General features: G+C 38.7%; 1 protein-coding gene across 1 annotated transcript in view; it reads right to left on the reverse strand.

Annotated features, from left to right (window-relative positions):
* Window positions 1-16,239, reverse strand: part of dlc1 (DLC1 Rho GTPase activating protein) — a 112,796-nt gene extending 96,557 nt beyond the window's left edge. Inside the window, exon 1 of the mRNA XM_031895414.1 lies at window positions 15,968-16,239. Coding sequence (XP_031751274.1) covers window positions 15,968-16,082 — 115 coding nt within the window. The 5' untranslated portion in view covers window positions 16,083-16,239. The remainder of the gene's footprint in view (window positions 1-15,967) is intronic.
* Window positions 16,240-19,448: the final 3,209 nt, after the last annotated feature.

Below are 19,448 nucleotides of genomic sequence, written 5' to 3' on the forward strand. Positions count from 1 at the left end.
ATCTGAACGCCGGATATTACGCCGTTATTTTCCATAAGTTCCGGTGGAAGAAAAAAACGCGTAAAACAATTACGCCGTTTTTATGCCATTTTTACACGCCGAAGCCTGGCAATGTGTGGCGAATTTTCTCGCCGTTTTTTACACAGCATAATAAATATGCCCCTAAGACTCTGCTCGCCTCCTGTTCTTGGTATTACATGTTCAGCCTTTAGGCTAAGGCCCCATGAGGCGGATTGTCAGCCTGGGCATAAGTCTACTCTTGAAAAATCTTCTAATTGCACTGGAAGCATTGAATCGATCCGGTGCAGGCAAACACAACCGATATCTGCAACTAAAGCAAGACTTGCCATTTGTTGGTGGATATTGGCTGCAGACTCAGTGTATGGGCGGATTGTCAGCCTGCGCTTATCCACAGGCTGACAATCCACCTTGCGGGGCCTTACCCTTAGACCAACTCCTCCAACAGGGAGAAATATTTAAATACATTATTAATTTCAGTGTTAATGTGTTAAATAGCACTACCAAGTTAAGCAAACCTTTCCTTGCCACACTGTATGGAACTGGCAATAGCTGACATCACTCAGGAGGTTAAATCCCAACCATAATTCCCTTAATTAAAAGCACAGTGATATAGTACATCTGCCTTGTCAAACACATTATAAAAGGAATTTGACCCAAGGTAGCATGAAATGCTAGCCTACAACAAAATTTGTCATATCCTTATGGAACAGACTACAGCACGACTTAAACTAATTGGCATGAAAAACAATATGCCCGCAGGGTCTTACGGTGTGTCAGTAGCCAGATGTATACTGTAAAAGCAAATCATTACCATACAGAAAATGCCACAGAATTATAATGAGCAAAATAAATCAAGTAATTCCAGAGGAGTGATAGGATTCTGTACAAACACAAGTGGCTGGTACTCTCTCAAGGACAGTCCTTCTCTTCATTCCAAGGAAAGGAAGATTACATTGTTCCGTCTGGAGGGAAATGAAATAAGAGCTTATCTTCCTTTCACTGACTTATTTATACTCAGAAAAACCCATCTCTAATCTTTATAAATCACGAAAGGAACAGCGTGTTCAAGTTTTTCACTATGGCTAAAACATGGTTGGATCAGAAATGTTAAACCTAGACTGGAAGACTGAGCATAAGCTGAACGTTTGTCAAGCAGATCATGATAAGGGCGTTGTGGCCAAAGGCTACGTTTGATATGACATCCTGTTACTGCAGTGACTGGGTTGTTGGTACAGCTGCCAAGTGCAAAGCCCTCCATTTAAGTCCTCAGTTCCACTTGCCTGGTTGCACTTAGTCTCTTTTCTTCTTTTCTCCTGTATATTTTCTAGGGCATTTTTAAAACTTGAACCTTAAGAACACACTTTTGTTTTTTTTGTGTTTTTTCTTATTTTTTTAACTGGACATTTTTAAAAGCTGACTCCCTGGATGCAAATGTGAGAGCACTAAGGGGGAAAAACTACTTTTCTATTTAAAAGGGACTTCAATCTTGGGTCTGTATCAGCTTCAGACTGGCCTTAGCATTTCAAGTACACAAAGGCCCACACAGCCCCCCAGCAGCCCAATAAATAGTGACTGTCTATGGCATCTTACGGCAGCCCCTCTGGCATTTGCCAGAACCCACAGATTTCCAGTCCAGGCCTTGTCTGTATCTCACAGAGCACAGCTACAGCAGGTACAAATCATCCCTGTGTGACCTCGCCTGCACACTATTGGACTGTGGTACCCAGGGCCCACTGGGTACCCCACACAAGGGCCCACCACCCCAACCACCGCTGATCTCTGCTCTTAGTGGCAACTGTTCCCGCTCTGCTAATTACCTTGCTGTTAAAAGATGGCCGTTCCACTGTGAAATACACAGCCATCTTTAATTTTTAACTGCAAAGTAAGTACTGCAGCGCAGGGGAACAGTGGTGGCTGGGGGCATGCAGACATGGATTTATGTAAAAATTCCATTGGTGGATTTTTTCACTAAATGGGCGCCGGTGCAAAAATTTTCTGCGTGACAAAAAAAAAGGCGCACGTGGAAAAAAAATTATGTGCATGGAAAAATTTTTTTTGATGCCTGTCATTTTTCACAGTTTCGCAAATTTTTTCACAGTTTCGCAAATTTTTCAGCGAAGCCCAATGGGACAGATTTGCTCATCACTACTGCCAAACACAGAAAGAGCAGTATTCATAGGACAATCACAGGTCTTTGTGCTAAGAAACAGTGTGCACAGATTGTGGCATTTCTTATAACTGCAGGGCAGGGTGCAATTTTGCATTTTGTACCCTGACCTGCAGGTGGTACATGACCACTACCTTCTTTTAGCTACATCCATATATAAAGGAAAAGATTTTGTTAAAAAAGTTAATTTAAACTCTATAATGACTTGATTTCTAATTTTTTTACTGTTAAACTGGTGCAACATGTACTGGCTAATTCCCATGGAAAACCAGAAATAGCAAAGTCACGTGTTTATTTTTACTTGCAACAAAGTCCTGCTTCATAGCTTTTAGCCCTACTTAGGTTCTAGCACCAGCCTTTAGATATGCAAAGTAAAATTTGGTAATGGTCATGTGCCTCACATCACTGGGATTAATATGTACATCTCCTCCTCCTTAACTGGAAACTGAAATCAAGTGACTGGTGGTATTCACGTGACCTAAAGGCTGTCTGTGCCAATAAACATTTTTAGGGCGTAAAGTAGTAACAGGAAAAAGTTCACTCCAGGTCAAATAACAGCTAATCAGATGTTTGCTGCTAGCTGCAGACCAATAAATGATAGCTGTTAATGTTCTCTATAGGTAACTGGAATTATAGTACCTGCCATTATAGTAAACACTTTTGGGGTCCTGAAAACTTTTTTCTTAAGTTCAACAAAGGGTAATGTAATAATGTGCAAAGGAAGTTTGCTTCAGCAGTCAGAGCAGAATTTTCTATATAGGTGCCAAAGGTGCCCCTTGGTGCACACCTAACTTTGGACTTTAACATAGGCCAGATATCTCTAATTTAATGTCGTCAAACCACAAAACGTATTCCCACAATGCACCTGGGTCACTGTCATGTTGTGTTTTGAGGCAAACCTGTAAAAGCCGGTGTTACAGAGAGCTGGTGATATGGTTCATGGCAGTACCATAATGATGTTTGGCCCTTTTCATAAGTGTGGGGTAAGTATTATCTTAAAAGAGAAGGAAGAATGCTGCCAAATACAAAGGCAAAGATCCTACACACAAGGCCTAATTAGCCACGAAAAGTCTCAAGAACAAAAAGGTGAATGTCCTAAAATGGCCAGCTCAAAGCACTGATATTTTTCTAATTGGAAATCTCTGACAAAATTGAATCTTTTGACCAGTCTGATCAATCTGCAACATATCTGAAAAGTGTGCAAAACCGATCCATACTTACACCAAAAACCTTAAAGGTAGTAGACTGAATTAAAGAAGAACTAATGGTATAACCCCTGGGGGTGTAAAAATGTTAGGCACCCCAAAGTGATTATAATTGCTCACCTGATATCACTGCCTGGTGCTCCTGTTTCTGTAAAAACTACACCGGCCTGGGAGTATTTCTTCTTTCCATTCAGGTCCGGCCAGGCACATGAGCAGTAGAGTAAAAACTGAACTTAGAACTTATTATACTTTGTATTTATCTATTATTTTATTAACACCCTGTTTGTATTAATGTATTCTACTGTACAGCGCTGCGTACATAAGTAGCGCTTTGTAAATAAAGATATACATACATACATACAGGTCCCGAGAAGAAGATCACAGTGAATGAGCTTCTACAGGAATACCCCAGCCCAGTGCAGTTCTCAGCCAACAGCCCAGTGATTGTATCTTTAATTTCCATTTAAAGACCTCAAAAACCATTATAAATAATGGTTCATTTACAGGAGGGCTAGGCACAAGTGGTAGAGCCCTAAGGGCCATAACGGTGAGGCAATATTCAATTAGTAGTATAGTAACACAAACCAAATACAGAAGATCATTACCTATTACCGATAGGAATTTGTAAAGTATGGGTATTAGCCTTAGCTGCAGCCCCAGCTACTGCTTGTATGCCAGTGACTTTTAACAGGCTCTGACCAGGGTCAACATATGGCAATTCTGAGTGACTGACTAGAAGCACACTTTGTTTGAGTGAAAGAAAATTTGTGTATTTCCTAGATTTGAAAGGTGTTTGTTGATTTGACAGAATATTACAGACATTTTGAAATTCCACAATCAGGAAAGATGCAACATTAATTCTAAATTAAGATCACTATAGTAACCAAAAGAGTGAGAGATGGTTTCCACTGCTGAAACTTTTTATTGACACACAAATAATGGTTATTTATAAAATGTGATGTATAAAAATGTGTCTCTCTGCTGCCATTTTGCCATTGCAAAAGAAAAAAAAATAAAAGCTGCAGGCAAGTAATTCACTTCAGTGGCAAAATAGCTGGAACATCTGCTGCATCATGTAGCATGTTATACACACAGAGAACTCATTGCCATATGTTTTCACACAGTTACCAAATACAAAAATGGCACCATTCCCACAACAACATATGTTCTTAGAAATCTGGCCAGTGAAATCATTTCCAAGTATTCTTGTATATGTTAGTATTGTCAGAGGACTTAACATTTTCAGGTTTTTCATTAGGTTTACAAGGAAACTTTCTCATGACTAGATGATCCCGCTGTGGCTGCAGACAGATGAGTTGGTGTGAGACTTCCCATTGGACATTCACTTACTTACTGCTTATGCCATGGAGCCAAGTCCATTCCTGTGCTATGACCATTAGATGGCCAATACATGGACAAGAATAATGTCTTTTTATTTTCTTTAGCTACTCTGGCAGGTTGAACAAAACCCTGCTTATCATCTTCCATAGACCTCTTATTGTGTTAGAGCAACGACACGCTAGACGATTAGTCGCTCCTCAATAGATCTCCTCTACCACGGGTGACCAACCTTCTGCATGTTTCCCCACCGGCAATAATGCAAATTACTGGTGGGGAAACATACAAGGTATTTGTTGTTTTGGATTTAAGAAGTAGGCCAAAGTTCTCTCTTAATGATAATTTGGACTTCTTTCCCCACCAGCGATTAGTCACCCGCTGTAGAGATCTATCATGGGGAAACTAATTGTCCTGTGTGTTATTGCCCTTAGAATTACATTACAAAAAGTCAGTAATAGCCATTAGGGGTCATTTACAACTACAAGTGCTGTTGTGCTCCTGTATGCTTTTCCACGGTGAATTTCATGAATTGCATGCTAAACACCATTTATTAGGTTTATTTGCATCAAAATGCAGTGTACTCGCACCCATAGAATCCGGCACAGGCGTCATTGGCACACGGAACACAAAACTATGCCAGGTGGAATTCAGATAAATTGCACCTGATTTGTCATGAAATATGTGCACAGTTGTGTTCATTCAATGGGAAGTAATTGTGTCAAGTGCAGTGCACTTTTGTCAGGCGCATCACCCCCTAGGGACCACAATGACAAGTAAATTCTGGGAAAAAATTGCTGTTGTGGTTATATAAGTAGAACTTCCCCAGCAAGGTATAATTAGAGCTACCCCAGCAGGGTATAACTAGAGTTTCCCCAGCAGGGTATAAATAGAACTACCCCAGCAGGGTATAACTAGAATTACCCCAGCAGAGTATAACTAGAATTACCCCAGCAGGGTATAACTAGAGCTACCCCAGCAGGGTATAACTAGAGCTACCCCAGCAGAGTATAACTAGAATTACCCCAGCAGGGTATAACTAGAGCTACCCCAGCAGGGTATAACTAGAACGACCCCAGCAGGGTATAACTAGAGCTACCCCAGCAGGGTATAACTAGAACGACCCCAGCAGGGTATAACTATAGCTACCCCAGCAGGGTATAACTAGAACGACCCCAGCAGGGTATAACTAGAGTTACCCCAGCAGGGTATAAATAGAACTACCCCAGCAGGGTATAAATAGAACTACCCCAGCAGGGTATAACTAGAGCTACCCCAGCAGGGTATAGTGGCTATAAGAAAACCAGTGCCAATAAGGATTGCAGTGGAAGTTTTTTTCTGAAATGCATTTTCTGATTGCACACAATGATACTGTACATGCAAACTAAAATAAAAACACAACAAAACTTTCAGCAGTTTAACACATGAACATTTTCAGTGCAAACTATAAACTAGTCTGCATCTAAAGAAACTCTTAATAGGTCACAACATCTGGAATTCATCATGACAAACCCAATGTAATGAAGTCTTCCAGATGGTAGAAGAATTATTACCATTCTAATCTGTTGCTGAAAAACTTTCAAAATGATCAGATTTAGAAGGCAGGACGAGAGTTAACAGGATTCCTCTCCCTTTTATACATATACATCGCTATTGAGATAACCTGCATTTTGGGAAGGGCCAAAAATATTCTATCGTTGGTCAGACACAGGCAAGATGTTCTATAAGGGGCTGTTTTTACTGACTTTTAGCCAGACCACAAAGTTGACTGCTGAAGGTTCAGAATGTCTAATCTCCCCCAGCTGTTCTTAGTTACATGGGTTTTGCAGAAAAATGGCTTCAATTGATTGTATATATACATGTATGTGTGTGTGTATAATACACAAGAGCCATGAACTTCCTGTAAAACTGGGCCTTAGTGATGCCATCTGTTATAACTGGCATTTAGTGACGTCATTTGTTTCATATGACTCACTAAAACTTGTATTTCAAATTATAATGTACCCCCCACCCCTGGTTGTAAAATATAAGCGATATAAGAAGTCACCTCAGAGTTCTATGACCATTATAAAAAAAATACTCAGCCTTCAGCTTTATGGTTTTATTTTATCATGAAACTCCCTGGTAACTTATAATATTATTATATTTTCTAATATTGCCACATTATTCTCTATATTGTGTATGCTACTTACCATTGCATTGTTTTAGAGCATAAATACAAATACTCTGGTGATGCAAGAAAAATAGTTTGGCACTTGAAACTTTCAAATCATGGTTCTTGGTTTGATCTTTAGAATAAGGTGGCTGGGGGTGGCAGTTATAATGGGAAGTGATAACCAACCAGACACAACACATCATTTCACATCCAGTTAGACAGAGAGAGAGAGAGGTAGAGAGATGAGGGGGGGGGGGGGTCATGGCTGAACACCTGAGCTGTCTGTATCTTATGTCATTCATATGTAAGACCGGATGTTTGTCAGGTCTGACTAGGTACCAGTGTAACTTGTGCCCCCAGCATCTGGTTGCACACAATGAAACCATAATATACATCAAAGCTAGTTGAGTGAACAACAATGGTTATTTTCCTGAATTTGATACATACATGGGTTTCTTGAGAAGTATTCATGTCAGACATTGTTTCATAGTACTATAGGAATGCAACATGAAATCTGAGGTCCTGCTCCCAAAAAGCTTCCGACACAAGAAGGTTTAACAACGGGAGTACCTGGTCACAGATAATTATGGCCATATGAATGATGATTGTGGCCAGATGAATATGGCCATAGCAATTAGGGAACAAATGGAAATGTAGCCTTTATTTTTCTATTTAATAACAATATAACCTCAAGCAGAATACCATTATGTATAACATGTGGAAAGAACCTAACCAAGTCAGGGTGGAAGTGTAACATATCCATGTTCAGTTTACAGATTCATTAAAAACAGCATTTTTCTGTAGAAATTACATTCCAAAAAATGGTCCTGTGTCCTCATTGCAACTGTTGGGTCAGCAAAATAAAAACATCAGCTGAAAGATGTAGCAATGAATTTCTGCCATTTAGAACATTTTGTGGCAAAACGGGACACATTCACCCATCATTTCTGCTATGGTAAAGGCTACGGCTACAGGAAGGTCCGTTGAAGTCTGGAACACAGAGAACACTACCAATGGCTAATGGCCCCAAAATGTTGTCTTCCATTGGTCATCTTATTATTACACCTTTTATTCTTTATGATTTTCCATTTTGCCCCTTAGTAAATAAGCCTCAGAAACAACATTGATCATTCTTTATCTTCTACTGCTAGGGTGCTGAAAGTTAAACATTCCACGAGTAAAGATAAACAGCTGAAGAACAATATCCCAAAGCCAGAAGTCCATCCCTGATCTCCTCCACATTTTTCCTTCCAGGGTGGCAAAAGAAGTTCTAAAACCCAGCAAACATTCCAGGAAGATTTAATAGAAGCCAGCTTTAAACAGAGAGCATTTAATGAATAGTTTTCTGAGATATTTCCCAGCATGCATGAGCATCCCTGATAACAGTAAATGAGGAAGATTTATAGAGATTCTGACACAGGTGGTTTTTAGCAAGGTTAAGTTAAACATGTTAATATACTTGTCTTGATTAATTATCTGCATTCTCGGGGCCAAGACTCTGTGTTTTTAACAATTTATTTTTTTGTATGTATTGTATGTTAATTAATATTTTCTTGATGTAGTATAACAAGGGAAAATATACACATTTTAAGTTGGTGGTCTATACATTTTTAATGTGCTGTCCTTTAATATGATACCGACGCATACAAGAAATTCCCTGAATCTATTGCTTTATTAAAAAGAGACTGCAAATAGTTTGATAAATGATAGCTCATTCAAACTAATATTATTATTAAGATGTATTTATAAAGCGCCAACATATTCCGCAGCGCTGTACAATAAGTGAATTTATACACTGGACATACAGAGTAACATATAAAGCAACCAATTCCTGATACAAGAGGTGAAGAGAGCTCTGCCCAAAGGAGCTTACAATCTATAGGAAACTCGCTTAAAGCAGAATGTGCCTGACAGTGTTCTAAATCTGCCCAGAGGTCTACCGCCCCCCATAGGGACTGCTTTGTCTGGCTATTGCAGGGATTATCATGTGTATATCTTTCTTCCATACTGGGAATCATGTGACCTGTAGCGCTCACATGGTCTAAAGGCTGCCTGTGCCAATAATGATCCATTTTCTTTCAAACCAGTGACCATTGCCCTACTTTATTATTATTATTATTAAGATTTATTTATAAAGCGCCAACATATTCCGCAGCGCTGTACAATAAGTGAATTTTATACATTGGACATACAGCGTAACATATAAAAGCAACCAATAACCGATACAAGGGGTGAAGAGAGCCCTGCCCTAAAGAGCTTACAATCTACAAAGAGCTTACTTTGGAGCTTTACAGTTATCAGGCCTCCAGCTGTTGTTGAAATATAATCTCACAAACCATCCCTGAAAAATACACAATTTTTTTTTTTGTTGGTTAAGTTCCTAACAGCAAAGAAAACAAATAATATAATTATTATCGTTCAATAAAGCATGGGTAAGGTCGTTTCCCCCGCTGGTGACATTACTGCCTATATAATAACCCTCTTCAGTGATGTCACCAGACATATTCCACCTCTAACTGATGACATCTCCGCTGTCCATGTATGACATTACAGGAGGGGGTGGGTGGGGTACAGGTATTTTAAAAAAAAATTCAACATCGGGCCAGGTTGGGAATGAGCCAGGAGAAATTTAGCTGCATCACTTTACCTACAGTAAAGTCTATTGAGCCTTTGAGCAGACTGGGGACAATAAAACAACATCTTGGGGGCAACATCCAGCCTCCAGACCTCAAGAAGGACAGGCCTGCCCTATGCCCAAATTCTTTGCTGCCCTGCCCCCCAACACCCCTGAATGTAAAACCCTCTTAATATTGTAATGTTATCAATTCAAAACAGGAATCTCCCGATGATCCACTTGCTGCATGCTCTCTCCCACCCTCATTCTAACTGCTTGTCTTTTGCATTGACCATTGTGCTGCTCCACATCTATCCAACCAATGGGGAAGGCAAATAAAACACGATGCAGTGGCATGCATGTGATATGTAAACCAAACAAACAGTGAAATACGCACCACCTGGGGTAACACATAAAAAAATACTGAAAGGTTTAATGCTTAATAAAGAGAAACCTAACTTAGTATACTGTGTGCAGAATAGATATTGCATGAACCCTAATACAGTGGGCAAAAGTGCAGGTGGGTAGTCAATCGGCATCAAATCAGTCAACACCAAAACTCAATCTGACAAATTCATTTGGAGCTTCAAATTGTTTGCTCTTAGATTGCACTTAGAACAATATGCCCAGATGGTTACAGTAATGTATCAGGCAGCTCCCATGTTGGGAAAAAAATTCCTTAAAAAGTCCGCTCTGAATGAGGTCTTTAGCAAGACAATGAATGTGTGGAAAGGAGACAAAGTAAATGGTAGCACAGTTGCGTACAACACATGGGAAGGATAATAGGGCAATTTCTGAAAGATAAATACTCCCTAATTAGATTTCCTACTGACCAAACACACACCGCACAAGTAGTGAGAAAAACAGAAAACAGAATAGAAATCTGTCAATTCTGGAAGGTTCCAAGCAATGGCAGATACCGCACTCTAACTAGATTACTAGTTAATCTAGTGACTGTCACTAATCTAGTGACTGGAACCGTACACTAGGGCTTAGAATTGGTTGAACAGGAATTGGCTTTATTCGTGCAGACAACTACATTATCTCTCATTTAAACCCATTTGTGTTTAAACCAGCCTTTCAATATAAAGATAGAAAAAAGGGGACACTAGGTGATGCAGTAATTGGGGCCCCCTATATGAGGATGGGAATATTATGTACAATCGTGAATGTGCAATCTGTAACAATACACCTGTACTGTACAACCCTGACCACCATAATAACCTTACTTTTTTATAGGCATTAAGCATTAATGTAAAAGTTAAAGATCTCACATTATATTCATAAAACTTGAAAAACTTGAAACTGCCTTTAAATAGGGCTTATAAAGATTTTGTATTTTTATATTTTTGTATGGTGAAAATCATCAATATCTCCAGCACTCAGAATTTAATTTAAAATGACCAACATTAACAAAAACAGCAAATAAATGATCAGAGCCTTTCAGTCAAAATGGACATTTTAGTTTACACTCAGGAACATTTTCAACATTCCGAAACAAAGGAAAATAAGGAGTTTTTAGGCCACGCTAAACCCTACACATATTTGGCTAAGCCCTGCCATCTTTCTGGTGCTCGGACTGGGACTGTCCTGTCACAGTAGGGATAATTAGAAGATACTTTTTACACAAATCATATAGATTGTAAGCTCTACGGGGCAGGGACCTCCATCCTCTTGTGTTTGTGACTCTTATCTTTTTTTTATTTGTCTTTATTGTAATACTTTGTATTTATCTATTATCTTAATAACCCCCTGTTTGTATTAATGTATTCTACTGTACAGCGATGTGTACATAAGTAGCACTTTATAAATAAAGATATACATACATACATACAAATTCCACAACAATGTCCTCTAAAAAGGGTTCACTGCGTTTCCACTAATCAGTATGAAATATATTGAGTAAGAGACAGTGGCATCCCTAGACCTCAGCGCACAATTTGGTGTTCTTCCCTCTTAACTACCTCCCAAGATACCCAGCACCATGGCTCCAATTTCTTTTCTAAGTCATTATGTATTCCCCTGTTCAAACCCATTTATTGTAATTTAGTGTGTACATGTGGGATTATGCAATGGGTCCAACTTTTTCAAGGCTCTTTCTATGGCCCTGGTATGGCTATATGCTATGATATTTTGTGAGACCCTCCAACAATTTGTTAAAGTAACTCTGGGCCATTCTGTCCTTGAACTTACAAATACTTTTTCTTGTTTTTTGGGGTAAAAGCTCATCTGAAAACCAGTTATCATTCTTTGATCCAATGTTAATTTTTTTTTTCATTTAAAAGTATTTGCTTATTTGCTCTCATAGTTGAAGGCCTTTAATGTGTTTTATACATGTCAAGCCCTTTGTTTTTGGTGGACCTTTAGATAACACACATGTCTTACTTGGGCCATGGTGTTTAGTTTTTTTTAGTTTTAAAATAAAAGATATATGATGTGTTACTAGATCTTTAATATGTCTCAAACCCTATTTCACTTTTAGTAGCAAATGCACATAGGCAATATTTGCCATATTTATCCTCCAAATAACTCCTAAGATCTATGATCCATGAAAAAATATGTGCAAAGGGAAATTTTTTGCATGGACATTTTTCTTGTAGTTTTGATTTCAGGAACAGATCAGTCTGACCCAGACTGGATTTAACATTACATTTCTTCATGGGGATAAAGGAATCTTGATTCATGGTAGAATGCCAATTTAATTTAACTCCATTATTAGAGATATAAGGGCTTGTGTATTATTAAAAACAGGTATTTATAAAGTGCCACCATATGCATTATATATTAAATGGGTATATATATTGAACATATAAATTACATGCAAATATACAACTGATAGCCAATACAAGAAGGGTGTGCCCATTTATTTTGTTATTGCTATGGGTTACTGCCCAGGCTCCACTGTATCTGGAGGGGAAGGCCAATAAACTGACTTACCATAGTCAATAAGTGACATGATGAGAGAGTGAATCAGAATTTTGGTGACATAATTGGTGATAAATAATTGGATTTTGGGAAAAGGGACATGAAAGGAACATGATGTAGTTAATGATTGTATATGAGGATAGAAAGACAGGACAAAATCAAGGATAACCTCAAGGCCTGGGGAAGTGAGACTATAGTGGAGTGTAGTTAGGTAATAATGGATGCAAGGATACAATACTTTTTATTCACATTGCACCTCAAGGTACTTGCTCTTGCATTCGGTGAATAACGTGTAAAAGAGGGTCATTCAAGTGGGTGTCCATGTTCTGCCCTCATATCAACCCTTACATAGTCATGCTATTAACTTCCTGTGCATTTTGCAGTCTGACCTAGTGTGTTTGTTTAGAGATAAATCAGTAATGAGACTGGGTTAGAACGTGAATGAGAGGTTATATATGAAATGTTTTGGAGTTTATATTTATAAATATATATTTTCCCTTATATAGTACTTATCTAGGTGCTGCCACCTTCCAAAAATGATCCTTTTCCCTCATGGGCCATAGAAAATATCCTATGCTCCATGTCATTGTGTTCTCGCCTTCCTACTAGCCCCCCATACGATCTGAGTTCAATCTCTTGCAGTTCACTGGACACAGGGCAGTTTTCATGACAAAGCATGGGTCACTGTCAGAATGTGCTCTATAAATCTGCAGTACTTGCTATTAAGGCTTGAGAGTGATCACTATTCTGTAACATAATACAAAAACAAGGAGTAAAAACACACAAATTAGTTTCTTTATAGCTGTCTTGGAAAAGAGCCAGGGATAATTGGTGTAAATTACAGAAAACCTCACACTGGAAACAGCTGAGAATTGCAAGTATGTATGAATAATGTTTGAAACTATATTTTCAGGCTCCATGAATCAAAAGTCAAGCTGTAACCTTGCTGTAGCAGTCTGGGTCATAAAACCAAATGAGGTAATCCAATAAGTAATGCCACAAGCTCACCTGCGTGAGAACTGCCATATCGTATAACACTGTGCCTGTACTATTTCATTATGCTTAATCTGTACATGGAGAAAATAATGGGCATGAAAAGAGAAATGATAGCTTATTTACCTGAAGCATTTAACTACCGCCAGTCTTTTGACTATGGAGACAGTACACCATCATTAAACAGAATGGGCTTATTTAAAGATGTTAACGCCAAACTACTCATCACTAGGGTGAGAGACTGTGCGTGTTTAATCAATGTTGTGGGATTATAGATACCTTGGAATTTCCAACCAAACATAAGTAAGCCTAGCAGTAATTATATCCTGACGCTGCCAAAAGCAAGAGGAATTCTGTAAGATGATTTATGCAGATGCCTAAAACAACAATAACCTTCAAATACAAATAACAATGGATGACATTTAAAAATGTATAGGCGTGGCCATATGAAATACAATCATTGTTATCCCGCTTCATACTGAATGTAGGAAGTTAAGTATGCATGTATAGTGATGAGATAGAAACTAAATTTACCATCTTTTAAAAAGCAGAAAAAGAAACCTCGGTTATGAATAGGTGTAGCTGCACTGATGAGAGGAATATTGTCATGGGAAAAATTAGTAAATAAAGCTTCTCCAGCAGAATCCTGCATTGAAATCCATTTTTCACAAGCAGATTTTTTTTATACATAATTTTAAAATTTCACATGGGGCTAGCCATATTCTTCATTTGCCAGGGTGCCACAGCCATATGATCTGTGCTCTGATAAACTTCAATCGGATCAGCAGAACAATGGGAAGGGAGTAAGATAGCAGCTCCCAGTAGATATCAGAATAGCACTCAATAGTAAGAAATCCAAGTCCGGCTTGGGACTCCTCCAGTTACATGGGAGTAGGAGAAACAATAGGTTACCTGAAAGCAGTTCTAATGTGTAGCGCTGGCTCCTTCTGAAAGCTCAGACTCAGGCACAATGCACTGAGATGGCTGCCCACACATCAATAAAAAAATACAATTGTTGGTTGAAGAATAAAATTTAAAATGGTAGAGTGAATTATTTCCTATGTAAACAGTAAGTTTAGAAATTATCAAACCATAAAAATCATGACAGTATCCAATTAAGCAGATATTATATGGAAGAACTCAGGGTTGACCCTTGAAATACTCATTAAGTGGAATTATCTTTAGATATTTTCCCTTAACTAGTCACATAGCAATAAGCATATATCTTCCTTTGTACACAGTGTTGAATATTGCCAAATATATGAGAAAGAGCTACCTCATTGCTACAATTAGATGTGGATTTTTTCCTAAACACTAAACAATATTGGCCCTGCTGACCACAAATAAATACTGTTTATTATTTCAGTGAATAATGCCTCCACTGAGATAAAGCATACAGAAATCCCATTAATATGTGTTAATAAAAATATGGAAATCAGGAATATAAACACTCACTATATACCCTGCCAGTCTTTTTAGACTTCTTGGCTACAAGCCTACCCTTTGTGTATCATATTTTGATCAGGCCCGAACTTAGCTTACAATGACTTCTAAAATATATAAAAATGTAATCAGTATAATTTCCCTGTATCTAAAACGGCATCTAAGCATTCTTCTCAGTTCTTGCTGTGATTGACCTTCGGTCTGGGTTCCCCTAGCCACTGCTTTGGGCCCCCAAAAGCATGCAGCTCTGCAGATATGCAGCCTATGCTCTGTGTTTTCAGGCTTTCCTGTCAATGTAAGGCAAATAGATTAAAACACATTTATTGCTAGGGATAAGTCTCCCTTGAGGAAACTTGGTCACAGGAGACTGACACTGGAGTGTAATGGCAAAACCCCTGATTAGTATACATTTACAGAGAGAGGTCTTTAGCTTAGATACAACGCCACAATGTTTTTGTCCATTACAAACCAAGTGAGAGAATAATTATTTTGTATCTGGCATATTCTTCTACTCGCGGAATATACCAAGGTTATTTACTCCAATATGAACAAACTCTCTGAATTCAGCAGAAGTCGAGATCTTGTATGCTGAAGATGAACTACATTTCCCAGCATCCCCATACATTCTCCCCCCACAGTCTGAAGATACATGACCTAGGAATTTAAGATAAATGAGCAGTGGAAAGAGGAAATACTGGCATTCTCACCCTGCATAGCTCAGAGACACAGTTCTGAGTAATAAAGAGGGTGGGGTAAGGGTCCTTCTAAGTCATTAATCACAGTAGAGTTGTGCCCAGTTTGACAGCCTGCAGAGATACTCAGAATATGACATAGATAAGAGTATCCAAGTATGCACAACCCATCTTTGGCACACAGTGTCCCTAATAAAAAATGTGCTGTGTCAGCGGCCAAAAAGAGGCACTAAAACCTATTATAAACGCTATTATTGATGCTGCAGCTGCTGTTGGACTACGAATACCAGTAACATTTCTACTGCAGCTGGTGGGCCAGTGGTTACCCCCTGTTTCTATAATAAGCACACATGAAAATGCCAAAGAAGCACTGTTTATATTCACTATTACTATTGTTATCTGCGTATAACCTCTCACCTGCCAGACGTTTTTCTCTTGCATTTTTCCAGATCACATCCAAAGCTCGGGCAGTGGAATTTCTGATGTGATCACTGAATGATCTCCTTAGTGGGGTTCTTAGTGGCTTCTCCATTTTGGGGGTGCCATCCAGTTCCACCAGACAACACCACTTCAGACCCCCTGCACTGGCTGCTGTCTCTTTGGGCACATATTAAACCAAATCAAGCCTGTATTTCTCCAATTTCTGCTGCCTTCATTCAGAGCCATGGCTTTACCCTTCAGCAGGCAGGCATTGCAGTCCTCACTGCAGACAGGATAGCTCATACTGCAGGCAAGAAGTTGAACAGCTGCCAGATTCAGTAGTAGAAGTACATCTGGAACACACTAGTTCAGTTATGCTGTGCAATTCTCTATGCTCTAATACTGCAAAGATACCAGCTAGAGCCATAAAATAACCAAATCCATGCTTTTTCACAACACTTTCAACTTAATATACGCATTGAATGCTCAGCATGTAAACTATAAAATGTTTATATCTTATATTAGCACAAATGTATATTTAAGGGAACAGCTTTGCTCCTGCAGAGCTCTAATACAGTGCAGAGGTGGATTGCAGAGGGGGATAGGAATGTTTCTTTAAGATAGAATTATCCAGAAAGACAGATTTCTGGGTTGTTTGAAAAGTACATCAAGTATATATTCCTTCTGCATACAGAGCATATTGCATCATTCCGTCCTACAGAGGTATATAAAGGCTTCCATATGCTACTACAATGCATAAGAAGGTTTCCATATGTTAGCAGAATTAAAGGAAAACTTTTAACCTAGTATTACAGGAACTGATAGATTGATCCTAATAGGCTGTTGTAAACCATCATGACCAAGAGAGTTATGAAAGACTAAACCAAAGTTGAGTAGTAAATATGATGTGTTTCCAAAAGAATCACTGAGTAATGCCTTGCAACTTGGAGTTTGTTCCTAATGGCTATTTATTTGCTATTCACACACTATTGGTTTATTTCTCATGGCCACAAACTACAAGGAACAATTTACGTCAGGAATCCCCAACCTTTCTTAATTGTGATCCACAGTCAAATGTAAATGTGTTGGGGAGCAACAAAAAAGTTCATGGAGGTGCCAAATAACGGCTGTGATTGGCTATTGGTAGCCTCTATGCACACTATCAGCTTACATGAGGCTTTGTTGGGTAGCACATATTATTTTTATGTAAAAAAATAAGCACCTGTGTTGGAGAGCAACATATTGCTCGCGAGCCACTGCTTAGGGATCACTAGTGGATCGCAAGTAGAAAGGCATACGCAACTCTTCATTTTCCAAAGTCACGCAAAGTTTCTTGCAGGAGGAATACTGAATGCTTTGGAAGTGGTTACAATGATACTAGTATCTGAACAATGACAGGCTAAAAGTCTACTTACATTATAGTTGTATCAAACCCACCCTCAAACAGCACTCTTACCAGTGCTTGAGCTTATGCAGCAACGTGCGGAAATCTTGACCTGGTTAATAACCCAAACCAATCAGGTATTTGCTTTCATAACTGTAGCGGATTTACAGTTGTTGGCTAATTATTGTGGGGCTAATAGACCTGGGCAAACTGTGTCAAATGCTATTAGACATGCTCCCAATCAGGAAAGTAGACTGCAGTGAACATATGAAAGAAAACCACTGAAGCTTCTTTTAGTTCTTAGGTAACTGGCACATAGTGGAGTTCATTTACTAGTGCCGCCTAAATTTATACAAGTGCAGTAAACCATATCCCTCAATTAACAATGAATTCTACTAAAGGCAAATGAATAAGAGTAAAATATTTGTGAATATATTCCACCTTTGCTATTGTTGTTGTGCCTGTAAAAACCTTTTACTCACAACACATGGAACCACTTTCAGCTTCTTCCTATTCAGTACAATGTGAAAACATTCTGCCCAAGGCACGCTGTTAGCCCAGTAAGACAAAAATCACCAGACAGTGTTTACCCAAAGTCACTAAGAAATCACATTTGCAGAATTTTTTCTATTCAACTAAAGGGAAAGCAATGTTAATTTTAAAAATCCAATTAAAGTATTTTTCATCTGACTCTCTCTACCTGAATCTCTATTTTTAAAATCTACTCCAAAACTGAAGTTATAAGTCATAATACAATGACATATGGAGAGGTTATCCCCCCAAAAATAAACTTTTCTGGGCAATAATCTCTTGTGCAGCTCATCTCAGTGGCTATCACTGCTGTCATTAGGAAGCAGCCCATGGAAAGTAGATATGCCACAAACCTTAGCTTTAGTAATATAACCCACTCTGTGTTTGTACATAACTATGCTTTTTAAGAATCCTCACTATGACACTAAAACAGTTATTATATCTGAGAAGAACTCTTCACCAGTAGGATAAACCTCATGCAAGCTAAGCTTGTCTGTCATTGTTTGCAATGTGTATGTGCTATTTTGAAGGACTTGCAGAGTAAACAAAAGACATCTGTCTTGATAAAGGTTTGGGCAGAAGAACATTAACTCTGTGTTAGCCTTCACCAGCCTTGAAGTAGAAGTGCCAGTGCAATCATTCTGCTTTTACTCTACTTGCCTAGTTTGTGTTTTAGAACTAACTTTAGCTTTGCTTTGTGCTTTTCAACAAGCCCCTTACAAGATGCAACAATGTGCCGCGTTCCACGTGATGCCCATGAGCACAGCTATTTCAGACACATCATCAAAAAGGAAAGGAGCGCCATAGGGTGCTCCTTACAGCAATAAAGAATGCCTTCAAAAACAACAGATAACATAAAATGTGTCAAATATATATTAAAACTAATAAAATAGCAAATAGATAATGACACAGAATGTTGGATCTTTTGCCTGTTGCTGAGATGAGACAGAAGGGCCATGCAGACCTGTTGGGACAGTGTCATATTCACCAACCAGTGTTGTTCTTGCGTGATGGGATTTTCCAGTCAATAGGCTGCTGCTGTAATCAAGAATGATGGTGTCACCAGGCATTAGCCATGTTTGGCCATCTCTACTGTGCCTTATACCAAAATCATGTGCCTATCAGGTAATGATCTGTTTTGCACTTCCTGAAACAAAGACCAGTGCTGATTAACCATACAGCAAGGATCGTGAGTTGATCAACTGCAGTAAACTCGTTTTTACTCTTTGATGAATATGCTCCTATGAGACAGCAGCCACTAGGGCTGTTTGATTGTATCTACTTCAATGTAGCCTGGTGTTATTTGAGGCCAAGTATCTTCATTTTTTTTAAGAGGGTAGAGTTTGAGATTCAGGAGATTTATTTGTAGAACACTTTAAAAAGTTACTTTGCTGAAACAACAACCCCATAGCAACAGCTTAAATAAGTAGCCCCCTTTCCCTTGTTCCTTTTATTATCACTAATTGGGAGGCTTTCTGCCTAACATATTTCTTTTGTGAGGTATGTTTCCTGGGATGAGTGCTTTGTGCCCATTTACAAGAGCTACTTGAGAGTTAATTTAAT

The sequence above is a fragment of the Xenopus tropicalis genome, chromosome 1 (genome assembly GCF_000004195.4).
Source record: "Xenopus tropicalis strain Nigerian chromosome 1, UCB_Xtro_10.0, whole genome shotgun sequence".
In the NCBI taxonomy this organism is placed as follows: domain Eukaryota; kingdom Metazoa; phylum Chordata; class Amphibia; order Anura; family Pipidae; genus Xenopus; species Xenopus tropicalis.